Source organism: Buteo buteo, chromosome 25, assembly GCF_964188355.1.
Source record: "Buteo buteo chromosome 25, bButBut1.hap1.1, whole genome shotgun sequence".
In the NCBI taxonomy this organism is placed as follows: domain Eukaryota; kingdom Metazoa; phylum Chordata; class Aves; order Accipitriformes; family Accipitridae; genus Buteo; species Buteo buteo.
In genome coordinates, this window is record NC_134195.1 from 18,096,843 (window position 1) to 18,118,192 (window position 21,350).

At 39.3% G+C, this 21,350-nt stretch overlaps 1 protein-coding gene across 4 annotated transcripts in view; it reads right to left on the reverse strand.

The window, feature by feature from the left end:
• Positions 1–21,350, reverse strand: part of MID1 (midline 1) — a 251,344-nt gene that overhangs the window by 44,666 nt on the left and 185,328 nt on the right. For all 4 annotated transcript variants that reach the window (XM_075057344.1, XM_075057343.1, XM_075057346.1 and 1 more), the window contains exon 3: positions 2,906–3,001. In XM_075057344.1, coding sequence (XP_074913445.1) covers positions 2,906–3,001 — 96 coding nt within the window. The remainder of the gene's footprint in view (positions 1–2,905; positions 3,002–21,350) is intronic.

The window sequence follows — 21,350 nt, forward strand, 5'->3', positions numbered from 1 at the left end:
AATGCTAATACAGTCATTGGAAACTTCAGCTTTTCTTTTCCCGATATTTTATGATTTTAAATTTTTAACATTAATGTTACAACCAACATACTGTTTGCTTCATACGTGTTCCTGGTTTAGGATGAATTTCTATCACAAAGCAGCACAAAGAAAGAAAGAAAGAAAGCGTACTGACTTTTTAAAAATCTGTCTAAGCCTCAGCTTCTCTAATGTTGGAGATGTTCACATCATATCTGAAGTTTTTACAGAGCTCTGAGAAACAGAGATAGCTTTAAAGTTTACTTCCACATCCCCACTTGCCCGATTTCCAGCGTGGCCTAGGTCCAGGGTTTTGACTGAAGCTCATTTCTTAATTTTTAGCTAATTTAAATGCTAATTAGACTAATTTGATGAATAAAACGTGGTAGGAATTCATTAACAACTTCGCTGCTATTGCTTTATGTCTACAGAGAAATTTTCTAAAACAGGACTCCAGGGACAGTAGCGCATCTGTTACCAGTTGAACAAGTTGGATTTTTTGTAATACTAAATTTTAGAGTTGGTAATAGAGTGCAGAATTACAGAGGAGACAGAGGAGCGATTTTAAATTTTCCAGATCTAGCCCATCCTGGACATAGGCCACCAATGAAGAAGAAGCCTTATGCTGTCCTGAGCCCATCTGCTTCATGGGTTTTGCTCTGAGTTTTATATAAAGAGGAAGAAAACGTGCCTTGTCTCTGTCTCTCATTACCTACTCCAGTCGTTCCAGCTGATACTACAGTTGTTCTGCCTGATGTTATTGCTGCCCATACAAAGAACTCAAACCGTGCACCTCATGTCCCACACTGTGGAGAGACTTTCACGGTTTTGCTGAGCCCCATGGCGTCAGTGAGGCTCCACAGAGGTGGAGCAGATAGAAAAAATGGATAAGATGATCTCTCTGGAACAACAGTCTTGGGTTTCTTTGTTTTGGTTTGTGTTTTGGTTTGGTTTTGGTTGCTTTGGGTTTTTTGGGTGGACTTTTTTTTTTCCTTTTTATCTGCAGCACGTGCCATTACCACAGTCAACAAGGTACTTACAGATGCCAAATTTTCAAGATGTGACTTTGACTCTATTCACAAGCAAAAGTTGCTCTTGGGCTTAATTAGGTCACTGAATTTTAGTCTGAAAAAGACAGAAATGAAGAAGCCCTATGGAGAACTCCATGGGACTTTATAAGGAAGAAAAAGGCTTCGCTAAAAACTGAGTGCCTTTCTGCAGAGCTGGCAGGTGGCTGTGTTACAGCAGTTTATGTCACAGATAACTTTCTCTTAAATTATATCCATGTTTCAGAAGCACTGAAACAGTGCTACCTTCCTTTCCCAAATTCCCCAGAGCTATTCCTCAGGTAATGCTGGTGAAGAAACCTGGCTTCCTTTCACATATATAGACAACTGTACTCAAAGTGGAATGCTTTTTCTACACAACACTATTATTATTTAATGCTGCTTGTCTGCTAGGAAAATACAGTGCACCCTTCTCTGAATAAACGAGGCTGGTGCAGGAATTGCAGTGCAGTCAGAAGTGAAATGGTCCTGTGCAGAAGCCTGTCAACAGGCACCACTGTAACACAAACAAAACCCCAACCATTTTTCACAGGGAAAATAAGTTTTCCCTGTTAATCTGACTAGTAATTAGCTGTTGAACTGAAAATACCTTTTCTCTGTGATTGAGGTCTAAAGCTTGTTCCACTCTAAATCAGCAGTATTTATGTTGTGCCAGCTCCTCTGATTCCTACCTCATTAACTTCCCCATGCCATCTTAAATTGAGTTTAGAACTTTTGAAACCTGGTAGCACTGCAAATGATGAACTTGGTCTATCTCAGTGAATCCAGTATATCTGTCAACAAGCACATGCACCTCATGCTGTTGAGCCCTTCCTAGTCTTCTAGTGTTTCTCAGCCACAATTTACCTGGAGAAGGGGTAAAACTATGTTGTATCTAGTGTGTCACCTGGGACTCATGGCTGAGATGGACAACAAGGAAAGCACTGGTGATAAAGTTTTGATGCCAGGGGGATGTTTGTATAATATTTACTGGCAGAAAGCATAAACTCATGTTGTTTTTTGTAAGTTTTTTATGATATGGAAGCTTTTTGTTCATAGTGGTTTTGGCTTTGTTGACCTGAATGTACTATAAGGAGCTGAAAAGGTCTTACCACATGGCAAAAAGTAAAAAGAAAAGTTTTGCTAAAAAAGAATCTATTTTGGAATCTGATCTCTTCCTGTGTGATCTCCTATAGCTGAATTAGTCTGTGATTATTTTAATTTGCATGTAGCGCAGCAGCCTCCATGGGGCCACCTAAAAAATCCCCCAGATCTTGGGGAAATATGGATTCAAATCCTTCCTTGCTAAAGATTTTCTGTGATACTCAAAGTGCAATATGTAACTGAGGCAACTCAAAAGCCTGTAAGCATCCTTCTTCTTCTGAAGATAAATATATTTCATGCATGACTTTTGAGTCCACAAATGTATTTAGATACTTAATTCTGATGAAAAAAAAAAAATCAGTGGCAGATAGAAACCTAAGTATCATTGTGGATCTGGTTCTTTGCCTTAGTTTTCCACCTGCAAATATTACCCTACCTGACAAATGACCTAAAAAGATAAACCTGTTACAGACAGTGACTGATGTGCTCAAGTATAGCAGTGGCAGGGCCATACAAACATATCATAATTGAAAAGGGATAGGAAGGAATGTAAAAGAGGTTCATCCGTATTGAGAATACCACTTACCAGTGAAAAAGCTCCAAATCAGTTTACCACTATTTAAATTTAGTTCTGTGCTTGTTGCCTTTTTTTTTTTTTTTTTTTAAGTTTTGTTCCTTAATGCTGGAAATGAATGTAATTAAGTTTACAAGTATTTCAAATGGAGGTCAGTACTCACTTCTACATGTTGACAGGTCTGAATGAGTTTCGCCAAAAGAGTTTCCAGTTCAGTATTCCTCTTAATAAGGTTGGTGAGGTTACTCTCCAAATTTTGCTGTCAAAAAGAAAGAAAAGAACATGTTAGCATTTTGAAGAATTTAATGTTTAGGTGAACAGTTGAAAAATGGATATATTTTCAGGATCTGAATTTTGTAATTACACAGGTATGAAGATGAGACTAATTTTTATATGCTCCATCAGATGTTTTGTCCATGCATCAAGTATGGCAAGACAAGAGAGCAGAAATGTTCAAAATAAAAGAAAGTTCTAGAAAATAGAGTTTCTAAGGACCTATTAAAAACTAGATTAAGCAATTAGGCTTAGTTGGGGGGGGCGGGGAAAGGAGTAAGGAGAGAGCAGGGAAGCTAAAAATGTTTCACCAAAAAAAAGCGGTTTATTTTGGCTGAGACCACTTTTTGACTCCTTATTTCCTGCTCTCAGTCATCTGAATTTCAATATCTGAATTTAAAAGCCTGCTGCTAACTGAGGTCTCTGAGCACGTGCCCCTTTGGGTCTGTCCTTGTAAGGACCCAGTAGATGGATCAGCATCTAACTGATTTAATTCCCTAGTTCAGTAGAGTTATACTTTTTAATAAATAATTCTAAAGAAAAACATCCTTTCTACGCATAAGAATGAAATAATTCACAAATTGTGCCTTCACTAACTGTTCTTCAGAGAGAACTTGCGACTTGTGTCTGTGTTCATCAACCGATTATGGCTGCAATAAATATCTGCAACTGTGGGAGAGCAGAGTACTTTCCAGCTTCCAGATCTGAGGCTGCCTCCTGGCCGCTGTGCAATTGCACATGAGATTGGGATCTAGCAACAACACTTTCAGCCTCCCTTCTCCCCTCCGTATCCCCAGGAAGAAAATCCAAGCACATGAGGAGGAGGAGGTCTGTGATGGCTGTGACCTGCACCCTGGTCTGGCTGCCTTGGGACCAGGACCATGCCATGCACCGTGGAACTTGTAGCTACCAGCTCCTCATTTTTCACTACGCATCGCAAGATAGCTGCTGTTTTGCATGAAATTCCATCTTCTGGAAGCACATGGGCATAAAAAAGTCCTTTTTTTGCATAAAACGCAGTTTCCAGAGATACAAAAAAGCCCTGTAAATATAATTTAAGTACATAAAAAAGAAGGAAAAAAGGCAGCAAGCCATTAAAGAGTCCTGACTGTAAACACTCATTTATTTCAGTGACTTGAGGGCCACATATTTCATTTTGAATAAACCCAGGGACCGCTGGCATGATGAGCTGTTTCTCATAGTTATTCACCTGTGCGAGTGTGTGAGACTAGTCCCTTGCTTAGTATTCCTGACAGGCTGACAGTCCCTGCCTTTTAATTGTACTTTGTCCTCCGAGCAGTCCCCAGTATCTAGGAAGTACGGAACAAGAATACCAGAACTGGGCCCTGTGCTTCTCCCCCCACAAGGGCTGTAGTGTCTCTGCAGAGCTCTCATTAATTTCATCCCTCCTCATCTTTTATTAACGGGCTTTTTTTCTTCACACTACTACTTTTCCCCCCAATGTATCTATTCCATCGCTTAAGTCCCTCCAGCTACCGTTAACTCATCCTTCCCCCCGCGTACCACTTTGTGTGTGTGTGTTGGGTCTGTTTGTTTTCTGGCCCTGCCTGCCTATTTCATGCTGTTTTAAAACTTTGTTCCTTGCCCTCCCTTTCTGCAGCCGTGCAGTCTCCTTACTCCTTCTTGCATACGGCTACAAACAAACGAAGCTGGCAGTATTTCATTGCTGAACCATACGTACTTTGGCATTTACCAGGGCTGATGCTGTACGCACCGGAGGACCAGTCCGTCCTGTTCCATTAAAGATAGCACAGGATTTTGATGGCTTTATGTATGTAACCCTTCCGAGAAGCGTGATGGGTGTTTGAAGTACATAATTTTGGCATTTTCTTCCCAGCACAGCCATGCATATCATGTATCACAAGCTCTGGCTGTAAAAATACCTTCTACACTGCATTTATTTTATAGCCCATTAAAACAAAGAGTAACAAAAATGGGCATTCTTTACCGAACAGTTTGAGCTGTATCTTATATTTCCATAAGCTATACTGTGAACGATCATTTAACTGCAAAGCCATGTTTGCTGTGCTGTTAGATGTCCCTTTGTAGAGCTGAGACTCACATGCACAGTCAAAATAACTTATATAGTTACAGTATCAGATAACCTTTGTCTTTAAAAACCAGTTTGCTAAGGGGATCCAAATGTGCAAAGGCTCTTGAAATTATATTTATGTACCTTCTTATTGCTCATATATTAATTTTGTACATGTTCTGATATTTTATACTAAAAGGTTTAAAATGAAAAATGTATATTCTTGATTGAGAATGCCTAATTTAAAATGTATTATGGGACATAATAAATGCTAACAGTTGGGACCTATACATACCATGAAGAAAAAATGTTCTCAAAGCTGATATGGAACACTACAGTGATTTTAAATAACCTCAAAGTGTCTTCAACTAAGGCCATTAATACAGGAAGAGTAAGTATTTTTCTCTGAAAGAGAAATTTATTTACCCACAGATTATTATATCCAGGATATTTTCAAATCCTGGATAAAGAACAACATTTTAGAGTAAGTTTCCTATCTGGTGAATATAAACAAACTCATATATATTATTATGGTTTCACTCAGGTCTCTTGATGTCCTCTGCATTTCCCAACCGTGAAAATGGAAGATAACTACTAAACAAGTGTGTTGCCTTACAAAAATTGCAGTTAATGCATTCCTGTGCTCTAGCTCCTTGATCTGTCATTTTCATACTGGAAATCCTGGAATCTTGTTTCCATGCAGTTTGGTATGTAAGAGATTGGGGTCTTCTGAAGTCAAGAATTACCAGAATTTTGTTAAAATTTTGATGAAGAACATCAGTTTACATTAATGCTTTACAAGATAACAAGAACGTGGCAGCTGCTTTCTGAAATTAATGTCAATCTTTCCAGTTTCACTGGGCAAATACTATATTGCAGCTCTTAAGACTGGCCCGACTTGAAAGTTTTAAAGGTCATAAAACTCGATCGATTCTTGCAGTATGTTTACCTCGATTTTCTCTTGGCAATATCTTCCTCTAGTTCCTTCCCCTATTCTATTCCCATACAGACCATGGTACCATTTTGGCTACCACATGATAGTAGGTACCAGAAGCAGAGTTCAAGCCCTGCCCTCTTTCTTTACTCCATATAGGGAGAGCCAGAAAGGGCCTGAAAGACATTTAAATTTCAGAAGCAGAAATTTGCTCACAGACTTTCCAAAGTGTCGCAGACTCATTTCACATCCACACCAGAAACTTCCTAAGTTGTGTAAAATGTCAATGCCAAACTTGGAGCTCTGGCCATCTTGAAAAATTGATCCAGTGCTGTAGACCAGAATTCCTGGGATAGTGAATTGTGGCCAGGTTTTAAGTCTGGAAAAAGTGTGCTCTCACATTATAATGAGTACATGTGAAAATGAGTGCCAGAATAAGCTTAGTCAAAGTATCTTCCTTCCTCCTACCTAATCTTCTACTGCCGTTTCTCTTAGGTGAACAAAAATTACAACTAACTGTATTTTTGGAAATGTTGTAGGTAAATCATGATTTCTTAAATATTTGCACCTGCCTTTCCTTATCTTTCTTGTCACTTGCCAATTTTCATTGTTATCTATTAAAACCTGATCTTAGAAATGCAGGGGTTGGTTTTTTAAAGGACAATAATTGCTGTCCATTTGCTCTGTGAACAGGCTACACGCATGTTAACTCAGTGGATGCAAACTGCTCTCAAAAAGCAAAAGCCAGGCTGAATGCTTCCTGACATACCGATGCAGACCTAGCCCAAGATCTTGACATTCCATGCGTGCTTTGCAACTGTTTTTACAACATCCAGTATAAAGTGAAAAAAATGCTTACTGTCCATTTAACATGGTCTGACAACTATACAATATAAATATTCCTATGATCTTGGGATAAATCCAAGTAGATGAAATCACAGACACGTAATTGAAAAAGACAGCTGGGGATGATGTTTCATTTTGACTCTGCATGCCTATAAAATGATATGATCCAGGGACTGGAGTCTAAAGTTGGAAAAACTAATGCTAAAAATTAGAGGAAGGTAACTCAGGACTGGATGCTTTCTTTAAGCTGTTGTCTGGCTCACACTGAAGTCACGATCTTGTTGCAGTAACGATTGCGTGAGGCTTGTGCCCTGATTGAAGTGGGAGGTCAGACTAGATGATCATAATGGTCTCTTCTGGCCTTTAAATCTATCAGTCTATGAAAACCAAATGTGAACCCATGCCCTTTGCCAAATTAACAGTCTCACGCAAAGCATTGCTTGTCTAAAATAGGAAGGTAGCACAAACAGATAGTCCTAAGCTACTATATGGGTTGGAAATGCTGTCAAAGTAAATTAACGTAAGTTTGTAAAGACGAAAAATGCTGAGTTGTGTGCTCCTGCCTTACGTCACAGGAGAGAAAATAACAACATCCCTGAGATCATCTTCTCAGAGGCTTTTTTCTGCTCCATAAAAAATGTCTATTCAAAGGGCCACAAAATAAAACATACAGCTATCGGCTACAATGAGATTTTAAATTCCATTTGAAGTGAAGCCACTGTCTTTTTCTCGTTAAAAATATTTTTTTTTCCTGCCATTGGTAAATATAAGTATGCATTTGTATTTTCCACTCATGGCTTACTGGAAGGCTTTGAGAACCGGTCCACTGAAACTGCAGCACATGCTAAGACACACTGTGGGACAGCACTTTGTAACGACAGCCTTGATCGCCATTTACATCCAATCCATGACAAACAAAGCCTTTTGGCTGCAAACATTGACAGCAGTTTGCATTTCCTTTGCTCCTGCTGTAGAACCGACCAAAGTAAAGCATGTTTTGAGGCTACCTCCTGGTTTAAAGAAGAAAACAACTTTGGAGAGCCTTCTGGGCTTATCAGAGCCCTGCATAGTGGAAATTAAGTTCAGCAATTATATAGGTTTCATGAGAACCACAGCCACCCTCCCATCATCTCTTTACAAATGGTCAAACTGAAACAGAGGTTATGTAATTTCAGATTTGGTTGGTTAAAGTGCGTAACCAAAAGCCCCACAGTTACACTGCAGTAAAACAGAGATGAGGAATGAAACACCACAAAGCAGAAGCGTGATCGTATCCTACCTTACTAAAGCTAGTGGTGTTGACATGGCAGATCAGTCTTTAGTACACGCAGGCTGGCTAGAGATCATAAATATATTCCCTGTCACTAACGAAGTCCATGCAACCACATCTTCACTGCAACTGGTTTTTTCCTCCTAACTTGAAGAAGTTATGCTTGCATGTGCTCCAGTTACGTTCCCACCTCGTTGTGGTGACACAGCCTATGAACTAGGCCTGCTGCCTACTTGTGTCTAACCTATTAAAAAAGTTGCCAATCAATTCCAGACGAACTACCAGAGTATCAAGCATGGTTTTGGGCCAGGTTTTGGGTGTATGCGAGTTTAATGTTTCCTTTGGTGTTCTTTATTTAAATGGACATGCCAGGTGCACATGGAAAAACTTAAGCTAATTTTTATCCTATGTACTTGTCCTGAAACAGATGACTACTCTTCCATGGGATACACATGCTCGACCCTGTATTTCTCCAGCCAGGGAATGGTAACATTTGCAGCTAATAGGAATGATTGACCTCAAGTCTCAAATGTGCAGAGCTTGACAACTGCACTCCACATTTCTACGTGAAAAGAAATAACAGCTATGATGTTGATACACTCTTGGGGACTAAGATTTTTTACCTCAAGTGATTACAGTATATCACAAGGAAAGACCCATGAGATACTGCACTGTTAATTAATTGTCCAGGACTATTTTTATTAAAAGTGCAATAAAAATAGCTGCACTTGAAGCCACTATGACTTAAATGATGTTAACTAAGTTGGGTCTATTTGCATATTTCATAGGAATGTCGCTTATTTTTTTATTAACCCTTATTTAAAATGGGACATTGTGGAAATTAAAGGAAAGCCAAGCATTTCAGATTGTTGACCACATAAAACCTTTATTAACTGAGAGGACAACATTCTAGGGAAAACCTGCAATTGCACTTTTGCTTCTCTGCAAAGCCATGCCCTCAAATATACCATGGGTGCTTGCCACTTGCAGCCACAGCTCTGCCCTTTGATTTAACTACGCTCATCTGCCTTGTGAGTTGCTTTGCTGCAATGCTCTTTAGCCCTCCTTCACTGCTTCTTCTCCCTTCCTCAGAGCATAAGAGACATTTCACAACTGGGGCCTCTGAGGAAAAAGGACAGGACTAGAGCTGTAGATATAGTGCACTATAGCAAAAGTTCTCCTTTGATGTGCATTATTAGGTTTGGGAAAGAAACAATATATATACTTAAAAATTATTCTGCCTGTAAAAGGGACCATGATTACAAAGAACACAGGCCAACAGAACTGACGCTGTGTAGTTATTTTCAGTATTATAAAGTGAAATGGGCATACAAAAAATGAAAAGAAAATAACATTTTCTTTTAAACAGAGAAAGCAATTTGTTTTCTGAGGGCATTCAAACATGTTATAAGAACCCTGTCCCAGTTTAGACAGTGACAAAACTGACTTTATAGGACAAGCAATATTTTTAGCAATTCCCATTTCAGTTAAACCATTAGAAGATATCCAAATGTTGGCTTGGCTGGGAACTGGGGGGCTGCTTCAGCCCTATTTCTAATGAGTCATTAATCAAAGAAGGACCAGAATAATAATCAGCAATCAAGGATCAAGAAAGACTACATTAAGCATTTCACTAAATTAAAAACTAAAACCAGTTTTAGACTGACAGGTGAGTTAATAAAGGTTTGCAAAACCATAGCTCCATTTGAAGCCCCAACATATTTGGGGTTTTTTTGTTTTTTTTTCTTCAATGCAGTAGTCGGACTGGAAGCTGAAGTGTTAAAAGAGCACAACAAACACCAGACACCCTGCTTTTGAAGCATGTCATTAAAGACTTATTGTGGAGAGCTACAGGGTTCATAAGCTCATTCTTTTCCCAATGGGCTAATCCAGTGCAATGAAGGGGGTTAAGGAGAACTTGAACTGTTGCACAGCTGCCCTGCAGCATCCTGGCTGCATCCACTTCCAACCTCCCAAGACATGGAACGTACTTAAAAGCAGGAGTCCAACAAGAGCTCCTGCTCATGAGATGCCTAAACTAATCTTGCACGAGCAAGATCTGGGAAGTATTCATTCCAAAAACTGAAGTTCTGAGTTTTGCACATAACTAATGACAGACATTTATATGAAGAGAAAGCAAAAAGCCCATCTAAAGAACCACAATTTATGCAGTGTTATTAAAGTCCTGGCTTCTACAGATATCTGCTTAAACATTTCTGAAATTTTGTATTTTATTTAAGAGGTTGTATCATGGAAAAAAATCTGTTTTTAATCAGTCAGTACATATTACTGCCTTTTGCGGTTGAAAAATTCCATCTTATCTAAGCAGGTATGTATAAAAAGCAATTCAGTAATATGCAAAACTGGCGGGTTAGAAAGGACGGCTAGATAGGCAAGGACTAGAGGTCAACATGGTGGTTTGGTCTGTGTTAGGTAGCAGACCAGTGGAGCTGTCACAAACCTAATTCAGCTCTTTTGCTGGCCTGTAACAAAGCTGACATTTGAGGCAGCTGCACCCATCTGCATTTATGTTTCTCCGTATGGCAAACAGGACTTTGAAGGACCTCTGTAGATTGCCCTCCTGAGGATAATTGTCCATCCAGAGAACGAAGCTGGAAGTCCATCTCCTGGCACAGTTGGAAGGACTGGGACACCCAGGGCACGCGCTGGCTTTGTCTGCTACACGTGTGGCATCTAGCAGTTGGGCTAAACAGACCACCAGCAGTTCTCATTCAAGAAACGGGAGTGACTTTCTGTGCAGTTCCTCTATAGAAAGGCAACAGGTACATCTGTGAACATAATATATTCCCAGCTGTTGCTCTGGTGGCATATTAGGAGCCATATAGGCACCATTGGTAAGCCCAAGTGAAGCCATAGCACAGCACCTCTATCGGAAATTGCTGATCCCACTATCCAACAGCGTGGTGCATGAGGCAAGTGTCAACCAACCAGTCAACCAGAAAGACCCAACCCTGGCTTAGGGAGAATCACACTAAACAAAGCACCACTTACAATTACATTTTAAGGTATTTTTTTGTGTGCTTATAAACTCTCCAGGATTTTGCCAAGAAGTACACGGTGAGCTAATTCTTCCACTCCGGAGCGCTCTGGTTTTGCACCACTGGAGTCATTGGTGGCTCTGCCTTTTCCTTCCAGTGAATAGGCTCCAGCTGCAAGAGGTTACTCACAATGAAAAAGTTGGCATCTGTCCACTTTAATGCTCATTCTGGCACATGCTCATTACCGTGCTGCCCACAGTTAGAGCTTGGTCTAGACAGAAGTGTAAATCTCTCTGTTTTTTCTTCTCTTCATTTGCTCTGTTTCCTATTCAGTATACTAAACCCCTCTACTGTATTGAGTAAATGCCCCGAAAGAAGTCTGGCACGGTGAACTTGAGTTACTTACAGTTTTAAGGTTTAGACACGGGCTTAAGTACTTTTCTGAAAAGAAGGTTTAAAAAGTCATCTAAAATACTTGCCAATCTTGCCTGATAATATAATTTAACAGTATTTTTCTGTACAAACCTTTTGACCAAGCACCAGATCTTGATTTAAGGAGTTAGGGAAATAATCAACCTTGATTCAGATTTCAGCTACAAAGTTGTTATTGTATTTAAGTATTTCACTTTACAAGTTGCTACAAGAGAATAATGTTAAATAATCTTAGTACAATTACATACTTAGGAACTTATTAAAACAATGTGATGGTGATGAGCTAAGTTTAAAGTAAATAGTGAGTATAAATTGCAAGGTACAGATCATGATTTGGAATCAGATTTTGTTTCATATTTCTGTCATACTCAGGTGAAGTTTCTGTTCTGACCTGCCTAACCCTTATTGCCAACACTTCATGAGAGATCAACTCCAGATTTCAAATTCACCAACCAAAAAAAGCCCCCCACCCTAAACCAAAAAGACAGTAACTAAACAAAACCAACAACAACAAAAAAATAGGAGCTTTTGGTTGGACAACCAGGTTCAGGTCTGAGTATAATTTAAATATCGATCCACTGGAAAAATAACCACAACAAAAAAAGCACTGCCTTTTTGCCTTGCATTTGCAACTGATAAATGAAAGAAAAGCATACCGAGGAAATAGTCAGCAGGCAGTAGTATCCTCCTCTCTCATTTAATGCACAACTCTAAAAGGTGTTCCTCCCCTTACCTCAGCAGTGCACCCAACTCCACTCCCAGACATCCTGATCTCCCTCACCACTCTTACCTCCAAAACACATACGTAATTTTGCCCCTTTTTCTTTGGTCGTGCTGTGACCTGCCCAGCTGCTGCTATGACACGCTCCTCACCTCCTGCTAAATTTTATGAACCTGAGTTGAACCTACTTGCTGGCTCTTGCTTTGCTGTCAGTGCGTGGTGCCAAGAGTTTCTGGGTGGAAGGTCTGAAAGTAACTTGGATGCTCAAGAAAAAGCTCGGGGGTGAGGGGTGTGTGCTATAGCCAGGGGAGCACCCATAGAAATAATTCCTTTCCTTCCCCTGCTAAGATATTATTTTTCAATAAATGCACACGTTCACCCAGATTAAAATGCAATAATCAATTCAATGTTAATCCAACTATCATCTGAGGGGCCAATAATCGAAGGACAGATTATTATTTAACAGCCCTCAACAATGTATATGGAATAAACAAACCCAACAAGCCAAAAGCAAATGTCCCATGTGGAGGCCACAGCAGACTTGCCTATTTCACTTATTTCAGCATTGCAGATAATCACAGATGTGTTTCATTTTACTAATATGAACTAATCAATTAGTATGAACTAATGAATTGTTCATACTAATATGAATAATTGCATGAGGATACTTCGAGGTAGTGAATTTTAGCTCAAGAAAGCATGTTTGCAAGTACTTTTGTAGTTTATTTTTACTATGTTCCTATGATAAAAAATCACTTGTAGTATGCCAAACCATAAACATAACTCAAGCCAGCTCTACTTCATCAATACCTGAGGTCCCATCATTATATTCCAAATGTTATTTTCCATTTTTTGCTTTCAGCTTACACACAGCTTGAAAGCATATCCAGGGTAAAACTGCTGTCGGTAACAATTGGTGGATTGTGACAATATGTTTCTAGTATCGCCACAGAAATCTGGTCTCTCAAGACATTTAAAATGTAACATTAAAAAATAAAAATTCTGCTGTAGTGTGGCAAGGCAATAGATCACTTCATATGAAATCAAAGGATGTTTTTAGATAAAAAGTGTAAATAGAAGCTGAAATACATGCACCTATAAGATTTCAAACTCGCACTGCACAAGCACAGGCTTATCTATCACTATTTCAATTTCTAACACATTATTTTGTACTGCAGCTTCCAAGTTGGAACTTTCTCTGTTTTCTTGACATTTCAGATTCTCAGCTGAAAGGCAGAACACTAAGGAAAGATCTACGTGTTCTCTTCATAAGATAACTGGAACAATTAAGAGATCTGCATGTTCTACTAGGAAGGAACTTTGAACATTTTACTCATAAAATATGGACAAGATGGTTTATCCTTGGCTTTAACATTAAACATCCAAATTTGCGTTAGTAAACTTGGTAAATCTGGCATCAGAAAAAAGAGCATTTAATGCATAGAAAACCAAATCAATTTTTAAGTACATACATACTAGAATTTCATAAATGCCCAGTTAAGGAAAAAAATACTTATGAATAAAGAGAATAAAATATCCGAATCCACAGTCCCTTTCCTATAAGAACAGCAAGTGATAGGTATAACCCAACCCTTCTTTAAAAGCTTAGAAACTGAAGAAAAATCAAAATAATTTTAAAGTGCCATTTTCCTGTTACCTCTTCTTCCTCCAGAATGCTAAATACAGAAACAATGATCCTCTAGAGGAACTCATGTGTCAGTAATGAAGCCTTCTAACTTACCTTTGAATGACTTACAAAGAATCTTAGACCCTTTCATCTTATCCAGTCCAGCTTATCTGAATTAGGGATGCAGAACTGAGGTAGTCTTACATGGCCTGCTGATCATCTTCACATCAGGTGGGCTAACAGTAGGAATATGTAGAATCAGCCTGCTTGAACCCTCCCATATAGCTTTGGCCACTTTTCTGTAACCATATATCATGACAGGCACTCAGGTAATGAAAAATAAATGTGCTTACATTTTGGTGAAAAGACTAGCGATTTAGAGAGATGTGCAAATCCAATTATTCCTGGAGAAAGAGAGAGGGAGATCTTAACATTTCATTTGACACATTCAGATAACATGACCAATTTATACAGACTTCCTCCAGACAAATTATTCATTTGATTTATCACAGCCTTTGAAGTTTTCCCTACTATCAAGGCTGGCAAACTCTTTCCCCTGAAAACATGAGCCAATGCTCATTATGTAAGTATGATTTTCATGGCACTTTGGGAAGATATAAAAACTGTAAAGCCCGTGGAAGTATTTATTTGGGGCCTTCAATTAACTAATTTTGATTTTGATCTCAGACAAAGTTTTCTTTGGAGAAAAGACATAGACTTCATTCACCCAGTAAATTACTTCAGGTCTGTATTTTCCCTGTGCGTTGTTTCTGGAAGTCAGGCCTACAAACTTTGTGAGAAACACCTTCTCTTTAGCCAGATAAAACATACACAAACAAGCATGCATTTACACAGGTACTCACACATGCTCTGTAACGTGGAAAAAATAAGTTATGCAAGTGCAAATGGTGTAGAGGAAGAACACAGAGTCTCCTCTGATGTTTCTGTGCATAACCAACAACAGCATTTTGAGGTCACAGAGTACTGGTTGAGGGCTGAGCCTGATTTCATATACTCAACAGTTTTTAAAAAACCCCACGAAAATACAACTCTTTAATTTCCTTTTTTTCTTTTCCTTGACTGAAGGAGTTAGATCTCTTCTCCCTGGAGAAAGCTCAAGGGGACCTCATCACACTACTCCTGTACTTAAAGGGCACCCACAGAGAGGACTCTTTCTTCACAAGGAGCCACATGGAGAAGACAGGGGGCAACAGGTACAAGTTGCACTGGGAGACATTTCACCTCCATGTAAGAAAGATATTTTTGACAGTAGGAACAATCATTTACTGCAAGGGCCTCCCCAGGGCCATGGTAGACACCTCATCACTGGAGGTTTTCAGGATGCAATTGGACAGACAGTCTAGATAACTTCATCTAGGCTCCCTTTCACATGAAAGATTGGACCAGTTTGAGGTCCCTTCCAAACTGGGGTGTTCTATGATTGATGATTTATTACGTACTTTTATTAGTCAAAGAGCTGTATCTATAATTGAATCATTCTTCTAAGCGTGGCTCTATATGCATGTGTACGCATGCATACGGGTGTGTTTTAGCTAATACTCCAGTGAAATCAACCTACAGGTTAGCTTGGGCTCTTATTCTAGCTCACTGGGCTCCATGCCTGTATTTGAGCTGATTTGCCCAGTTTGAGCCGATTTCAATTATGGAACTCGTTCCTGATTTTGAACACTATAGGGTCACTACAGTCAAAAGTGAGTTATGTACGGGAGAGGAGAACTGACATCTCTCTAATTCCTACCGGCCTGGTCCACTCTTTCCTGTATCTTCAGGAGCTTGGAAAGCAAAGACTGGAAACATTTGTCAACCCTCAGGACATCAGGTTCTCCCAGACTGAGGGGCTTTGATTCCTCCTTTCTGCATGCACGCTTGTTTGCCCCATGCATAAACGTGCAAGTCTGTGAGATGGCCAAAAAAATAATTGTGCAAATAGCTGAGGGGGTGCCAGGAGGACTATGCCATATATTGCCCGCGTAACTGATGTCGAGAGCGGCTCTATTTTCCCAGCTGCTCTGCTGTTTCTAGCAGTGTACACGTTTTGCTGTTACACTGTGACAGGAAAAGCACGTTGGTGTCGGTAAGCCTTTCACTTTGTTGTAACTGTTCATGCAGGATATGGGAATTACATCTGGGAAATTGCATATTCTAGATAATATTATTGAATATTGAAATGACAGCTCCATTAACTTCCATTTTTTTCATTTGTTTCTGCCAGAGTGGTTCCTATTCCACACACTTACCGTATAAAAGCTTTTACCCAGGATTTATCAATTAATAAGGACCTTATTCTACTTTATAGTTCAATATCTCGGGGGGGGTGTGTTTTCATAATAATGTATTTGTTCCCAAAGCTAACAGCAACTCAAATCTTGCAACGTCTTTGTTTCCATAGTAACCACCCTGTTTCAACTGAAAGAAACAAATGAAACACCAGATACATGAGGCCTTACAAAGCCTTAAATTACTCATTTAAGTAATTAAATAAGAATTGATAAAACCAGTTTTCTTAATAGATAAAACAGTAATAGTGCATACTTTGTACTTTCCCTCTAGGCATTTCAATTACTTTTAACAAGAGAGAAACATTATGATCCTTCTTTTACAGATTATTCCATTTCCCTAAGATCAAATGCCTTTAATCCAAAACCCACTGAAGGCTATACTAGTTTTTCTACTGAGTCAGTAGATTTTGAATGAGATTCATCAGAAGCCAGTAAAATTAAGAAGGTGGTCCCTCCCGACACAGATACCATGTTCTGGTAACACATGCTTGTACAGACAAGTAATCTGGGTGCTCAAGATATTAATTATGACTTTGTTGTCAGACTAGTATCGGTGTATTTGATGTCAAACTGTTGCTCAAACAACATATACATGATTACCAATAACAACAAAAGCAATGACTCAAAGATGCCTAGGTTTGACATAACAGAGGGACATTGCCCTTGCCACAGTCCACTGACGTGATCGAATTGAAAACTTACTGGATAAACATTCCCAACTCAAACTTCTAAACTAGCACCTCAGAAACATTTTATGAAAAATTATTGTCTTGCTGCTGAACATCAGTTTGAAACGTCATGTCCGAAAAAAGGAGATTTCAGTAGTTCCTGATGGGTTTGTCCAGACCTTTAAGGCTGTACATTCCCATTACTAAACATGTGCTGTGGTATGTCTCCACTGTACAACATGAGCTGCTGGGTCCTTTTCAAAGTAAATAGAAGTTTGCTTTGTTTCATTTTGCAGAGTTCTCTACAGGTACCTGCAGAAATGTCTTGGGTACAAATGAAATTTGTACATCAAAAATGCTTTTGAGGCTCAGGGCCGAAAAACTAGCACTAAAATCAAACGTGAATGAAAGAAATCACAGTAAAAGCAATGCATCTAATAACGCAACTTGGTGATTTTCTTTAAGGAAACTGTACTTGGTAAAAGAGCTGTTTACCCTGACCGTTGCAGAAAAGGCCCCAAGGATCCTGGTAGACAACAAGCTGGCAATGTGCTCTCACAGCAAAAGTGGCTGTTGTCACCTTGAAGGTGTTCAAATGCTGGAAGAGGTTGCCCCAAAAGGCTGTGGGGTTCCACCCTCAAAGATATTCAAAATAATTACTCCCAAAGCAATCTGCCTTCATTGTGCAGAGGGCTGGACTAGATAACCTCCAGAGGTCTCTTCCGAACTAAAATATTCTGTAATTAAGATGCTTACCTTCACAAATCATAAATTTTACTATAATTGTGAAAATCTAAAGATATTTTAAGATCGATAGTTGAGCCTTAAGTAATTTTTATATAAAGAATTTAATGAAGTTTCTGTCACAAAGAAACTGTCATCCATTAAGGGATGTTTCCAGTTTTCAGGGCAATTGTGAGAGATGATAAACAGAACAGGAACTCCAAGGCATCTTCAGCCTTTACTATTTCATACACCCTACTAAAAAGAAAAATCTGATTCATTTTCTTCCATTCAGCATTGGTTTGGCACTCTAAGCAAGGGTAGAAAAATTGCCACCCTTTTTTCAAGACTTGGTCTGTTAGCATGTGGCACCAGACAGCTGTGGCTTAGTGCTCCTGGGCTGCACTGACAGGCATGAAAGTTTCAAAGAGCTTTAATTTTAAAACCCATCAATGGAGAGAACAGATTCAAGCTTGCTTTTAACTGCTTTTAACATTTGCTTGCTCAATAGGAAAGCTGTAGGGCAAAAGGAAAAAAAAAAAAGCCTTAAAATGTGTGTGGATTGCTTTACATAGAAGTACAAATTAGATTAAGAGAATTTAGTACTATACAGTGTTAGAAAAGTGTAAAGAAAAGAGCACCACCTAAATGAGTTACAAATCCTTATATAAAACTTGTGCCTATTTCTCAGTTTTCCCTGAATAGCCTGGCTGACACTGTTTTTCTCCACCCCATTAAATTGTGCTTTTTTTCCCCAGTCAAAAATGCCACTTAGCTGAAGTGAAATCCTTAATTCTTTTGAGGGTATACAGTATGGGTCTCCTAATTAGGACATCCTGTGGAAACTCAATTTAAAAAAAGACTGGAGAAAGAGGAAAGAAATACTATATAGTACTTTGTACTGAAATAATGCACCAATTAAACAAAAATGCAAGCTAAAAACTGCACGCTCTTCATTTTTCCCTGGAGGTCTTGCAAAAGGCTGAAAGCATTTTCAGTTTAGTCCCACAGATTTAAAAATCTGAGTGCTATTCTGCATCAGAGCTGTAATTAGTCATTTTGATACTAACAATGGAGTTTATAATTTCACACCAGGCTGATCATCACTTAAACCCATTTATTTCAGCTCAGTACATCCCCTGTTAATTGGAATGTTTTGCTAGTGGTGTGTTCCCATTAAGATACAGTCATGTCATTACAGCCGTTAAGCTCAACCTTTTCTCTTGAATACAACCGAGGAAACAGCCCCTCCCGAATACATGCATATTGATAGCTGGCTTTAGATACACTAACAGCTATCTTCTTGTTCGACTCTGAGTTTTAGGTGAAATAAAAGAATTAGCATGCAAAATGTTGCAGTCTCTCTTGCACACGCGGTCAGATTCTGCAATTACTGTGGTCACGTCTGGCCTTAGAAAGCTGAGAATTTATAATGTCTGCCTGCAGCAAGTTTTAAAAAGTAGAAGTTTTGCTATACACAAAGGGCTAAATTCAACCATTAGCTGAATGGAAGAATCAGATCATTTCCAGAGATGTAGCTCAGTTCATAATTTATCCTTAACTATTTAGAACATATTTCAGACTTTTTATAGCTGTTACTCATATCAGCAGGGATAGTAGTTTCACCTACGATTATGCACATTTGACATTTCCCATCATTAGACACTGATTTCACATACAGCAATGCCAAACTTCAGTTTTCCCAGATTAAATTTTCCAGTTACAGTGTTTCATTGTCCTGATTTTATTTAATTTTTATTTTTATGAAAAAGCCAGATAAAACCAGCAGCTAATTTCTCAAAACAGGCTAGGGGAAATATGCTGCCGTCAATGATATAAAGTCTTGCTCTGCTGCTTCAGTGTTTTGAAAGCTGGAATTAAATTTGGCAGGAGAGGTTTCTGTGCTAGGTATACGTCTTTTTGCCATTTGCTGCCAGTCCCTCCAAATTCAGGCAAGATCTGAAAAAAACTGTACGTCACACTTTTGCAACTAAAAGCTCTGAAGATTGTCAACATTAGCTGAGCTCCAGACTCCCAGCTGACCAGATGGTACAAGTACCATCACGGTACAACTCAAGGCTACTAAAACCAAATGACAATATCCTTGTAATGACATCTCCCACTGATGACCTAAGGCAGGGTCAAATTCCAGTCTAAAAGAAGAGAGTTTGTCCCTCTGGCACCCCCAGTTCCCCTCCCATGAGGACCCACTAGTTAATGCAGAGAAGTTCAATTGAAACCTGAAATGAAGCAAGTGCCATAGTTTGATCAGAGACAGAGAAAGGAGTTTGACAAAGACACGGGATCTGGTAGATTAGCAATGGATAAAAATTGCTCCTGGTGAGGCTGGATTGGAAAGAGATGCTGAGAAGAAATAGGGATGGACAGCTGGAAAAACAGAGCGAGCAAAGAGCAACTTTGGAAAAGGATGGTGAGACTGGGATTCAGGTAAACTGGAAGCCCCTGTGGAAGTACAGCCAGACAAGAGAGCCTGGAAGCGAGAGGGTAAAATAGCAGGGTAAATACTGGAAATTATATCCCCAGGAATGAAAAAGGGGCAGAGATGCTTGAAAGATAAGGGGAGGGGAGGAAGAAGCAGAACAGAAGAAGGACCAGGGGAAGGTCAGCATGAGTTAAGACAAGAATCTGCATAAGGGAATTGCTGTGGCAGGGAAAAAACTGGGACTGGGAAAAGAAAGCCCTGCAGGGCAGAGCCACAGGGGCAAGGGACAAGGGAGGGCAGAGCCCTGAGCAGAACAGTCATCTGTGGGAGTGGGGCCTTACCGAAAATAGATGAGCATCCATGGAGATCCAAGCAGCCTGGGAACCAAAGGAAAAGGTTCAGAATAAATACAGATGTAGAGCTAGGGAGATGGTACTCTTGGGGCATGGATGCTGAGCATACACAACTGGAAAAGGATGTGAGCAGGCAAGGAGACTGAGACTGGGTGTCAGGGAAGGGGAAGACTGAGTCTATGGAAAGAAGATGTGAATTAGAAATTAGTCTCCCTAAAAGGGAGAGGCCTCTAGGTGTATAATTTTGCAAGCCTTTGTGTGGGCTTATACTGACAGAGAAAAACATCAGCTCCAGACGGCAGTCTTATGATTCTCAAATGATCCCTATGATATCAGCTATACTTTCCCATTTAGCAAAACATTTCCATCTGCCAGCAGAAATGCAATCATATATTACAACGGAATCACATAAATGAGACCAACAGAGGCAATGTTGTGTTTTTAATTGTTTCTCAGAATTCTTTTTTGCAACCTTGGGAATTCTGCTCACATGCAAAAACTGAGAAGTAAAAACCATGAGCAGTCCAATAGTTGTCTCTGGAAAAGATGCTCTTTTGTAGGCACTGAAAAAGGGAAACATCAAAGGATCCTTTACTCCTCTAAGTTACCAACCCGTGCTTTCTGTTTCTATGAATTTTGCCATTGATTTGATCTAGGTAGGATTTCAAGGAGACTGAAATAAAGCACTTGTTCTCATAATCCAGCTCTTAATTAATAAAAGGCTCTAATGTTAATGTGATTGTTTGGTTTCCATTTTTGTTAAGGATATTTCAGTGTAAGGATTCGCTCTTTACTCTCTGCAAGATAGCAGAGTGTTAGAGGACGATATTACTTCCTTCTACCTGCTACCAAGTATAAAGAATAATACAATGCAACTTGTCATCAGCTTTAGTTAGATTGAGTGTTTAGCGTTCTTATTAATAAGTTCTCCAAATCTCCAACTCTGTGGAGCTTGTAGGTTTTTTT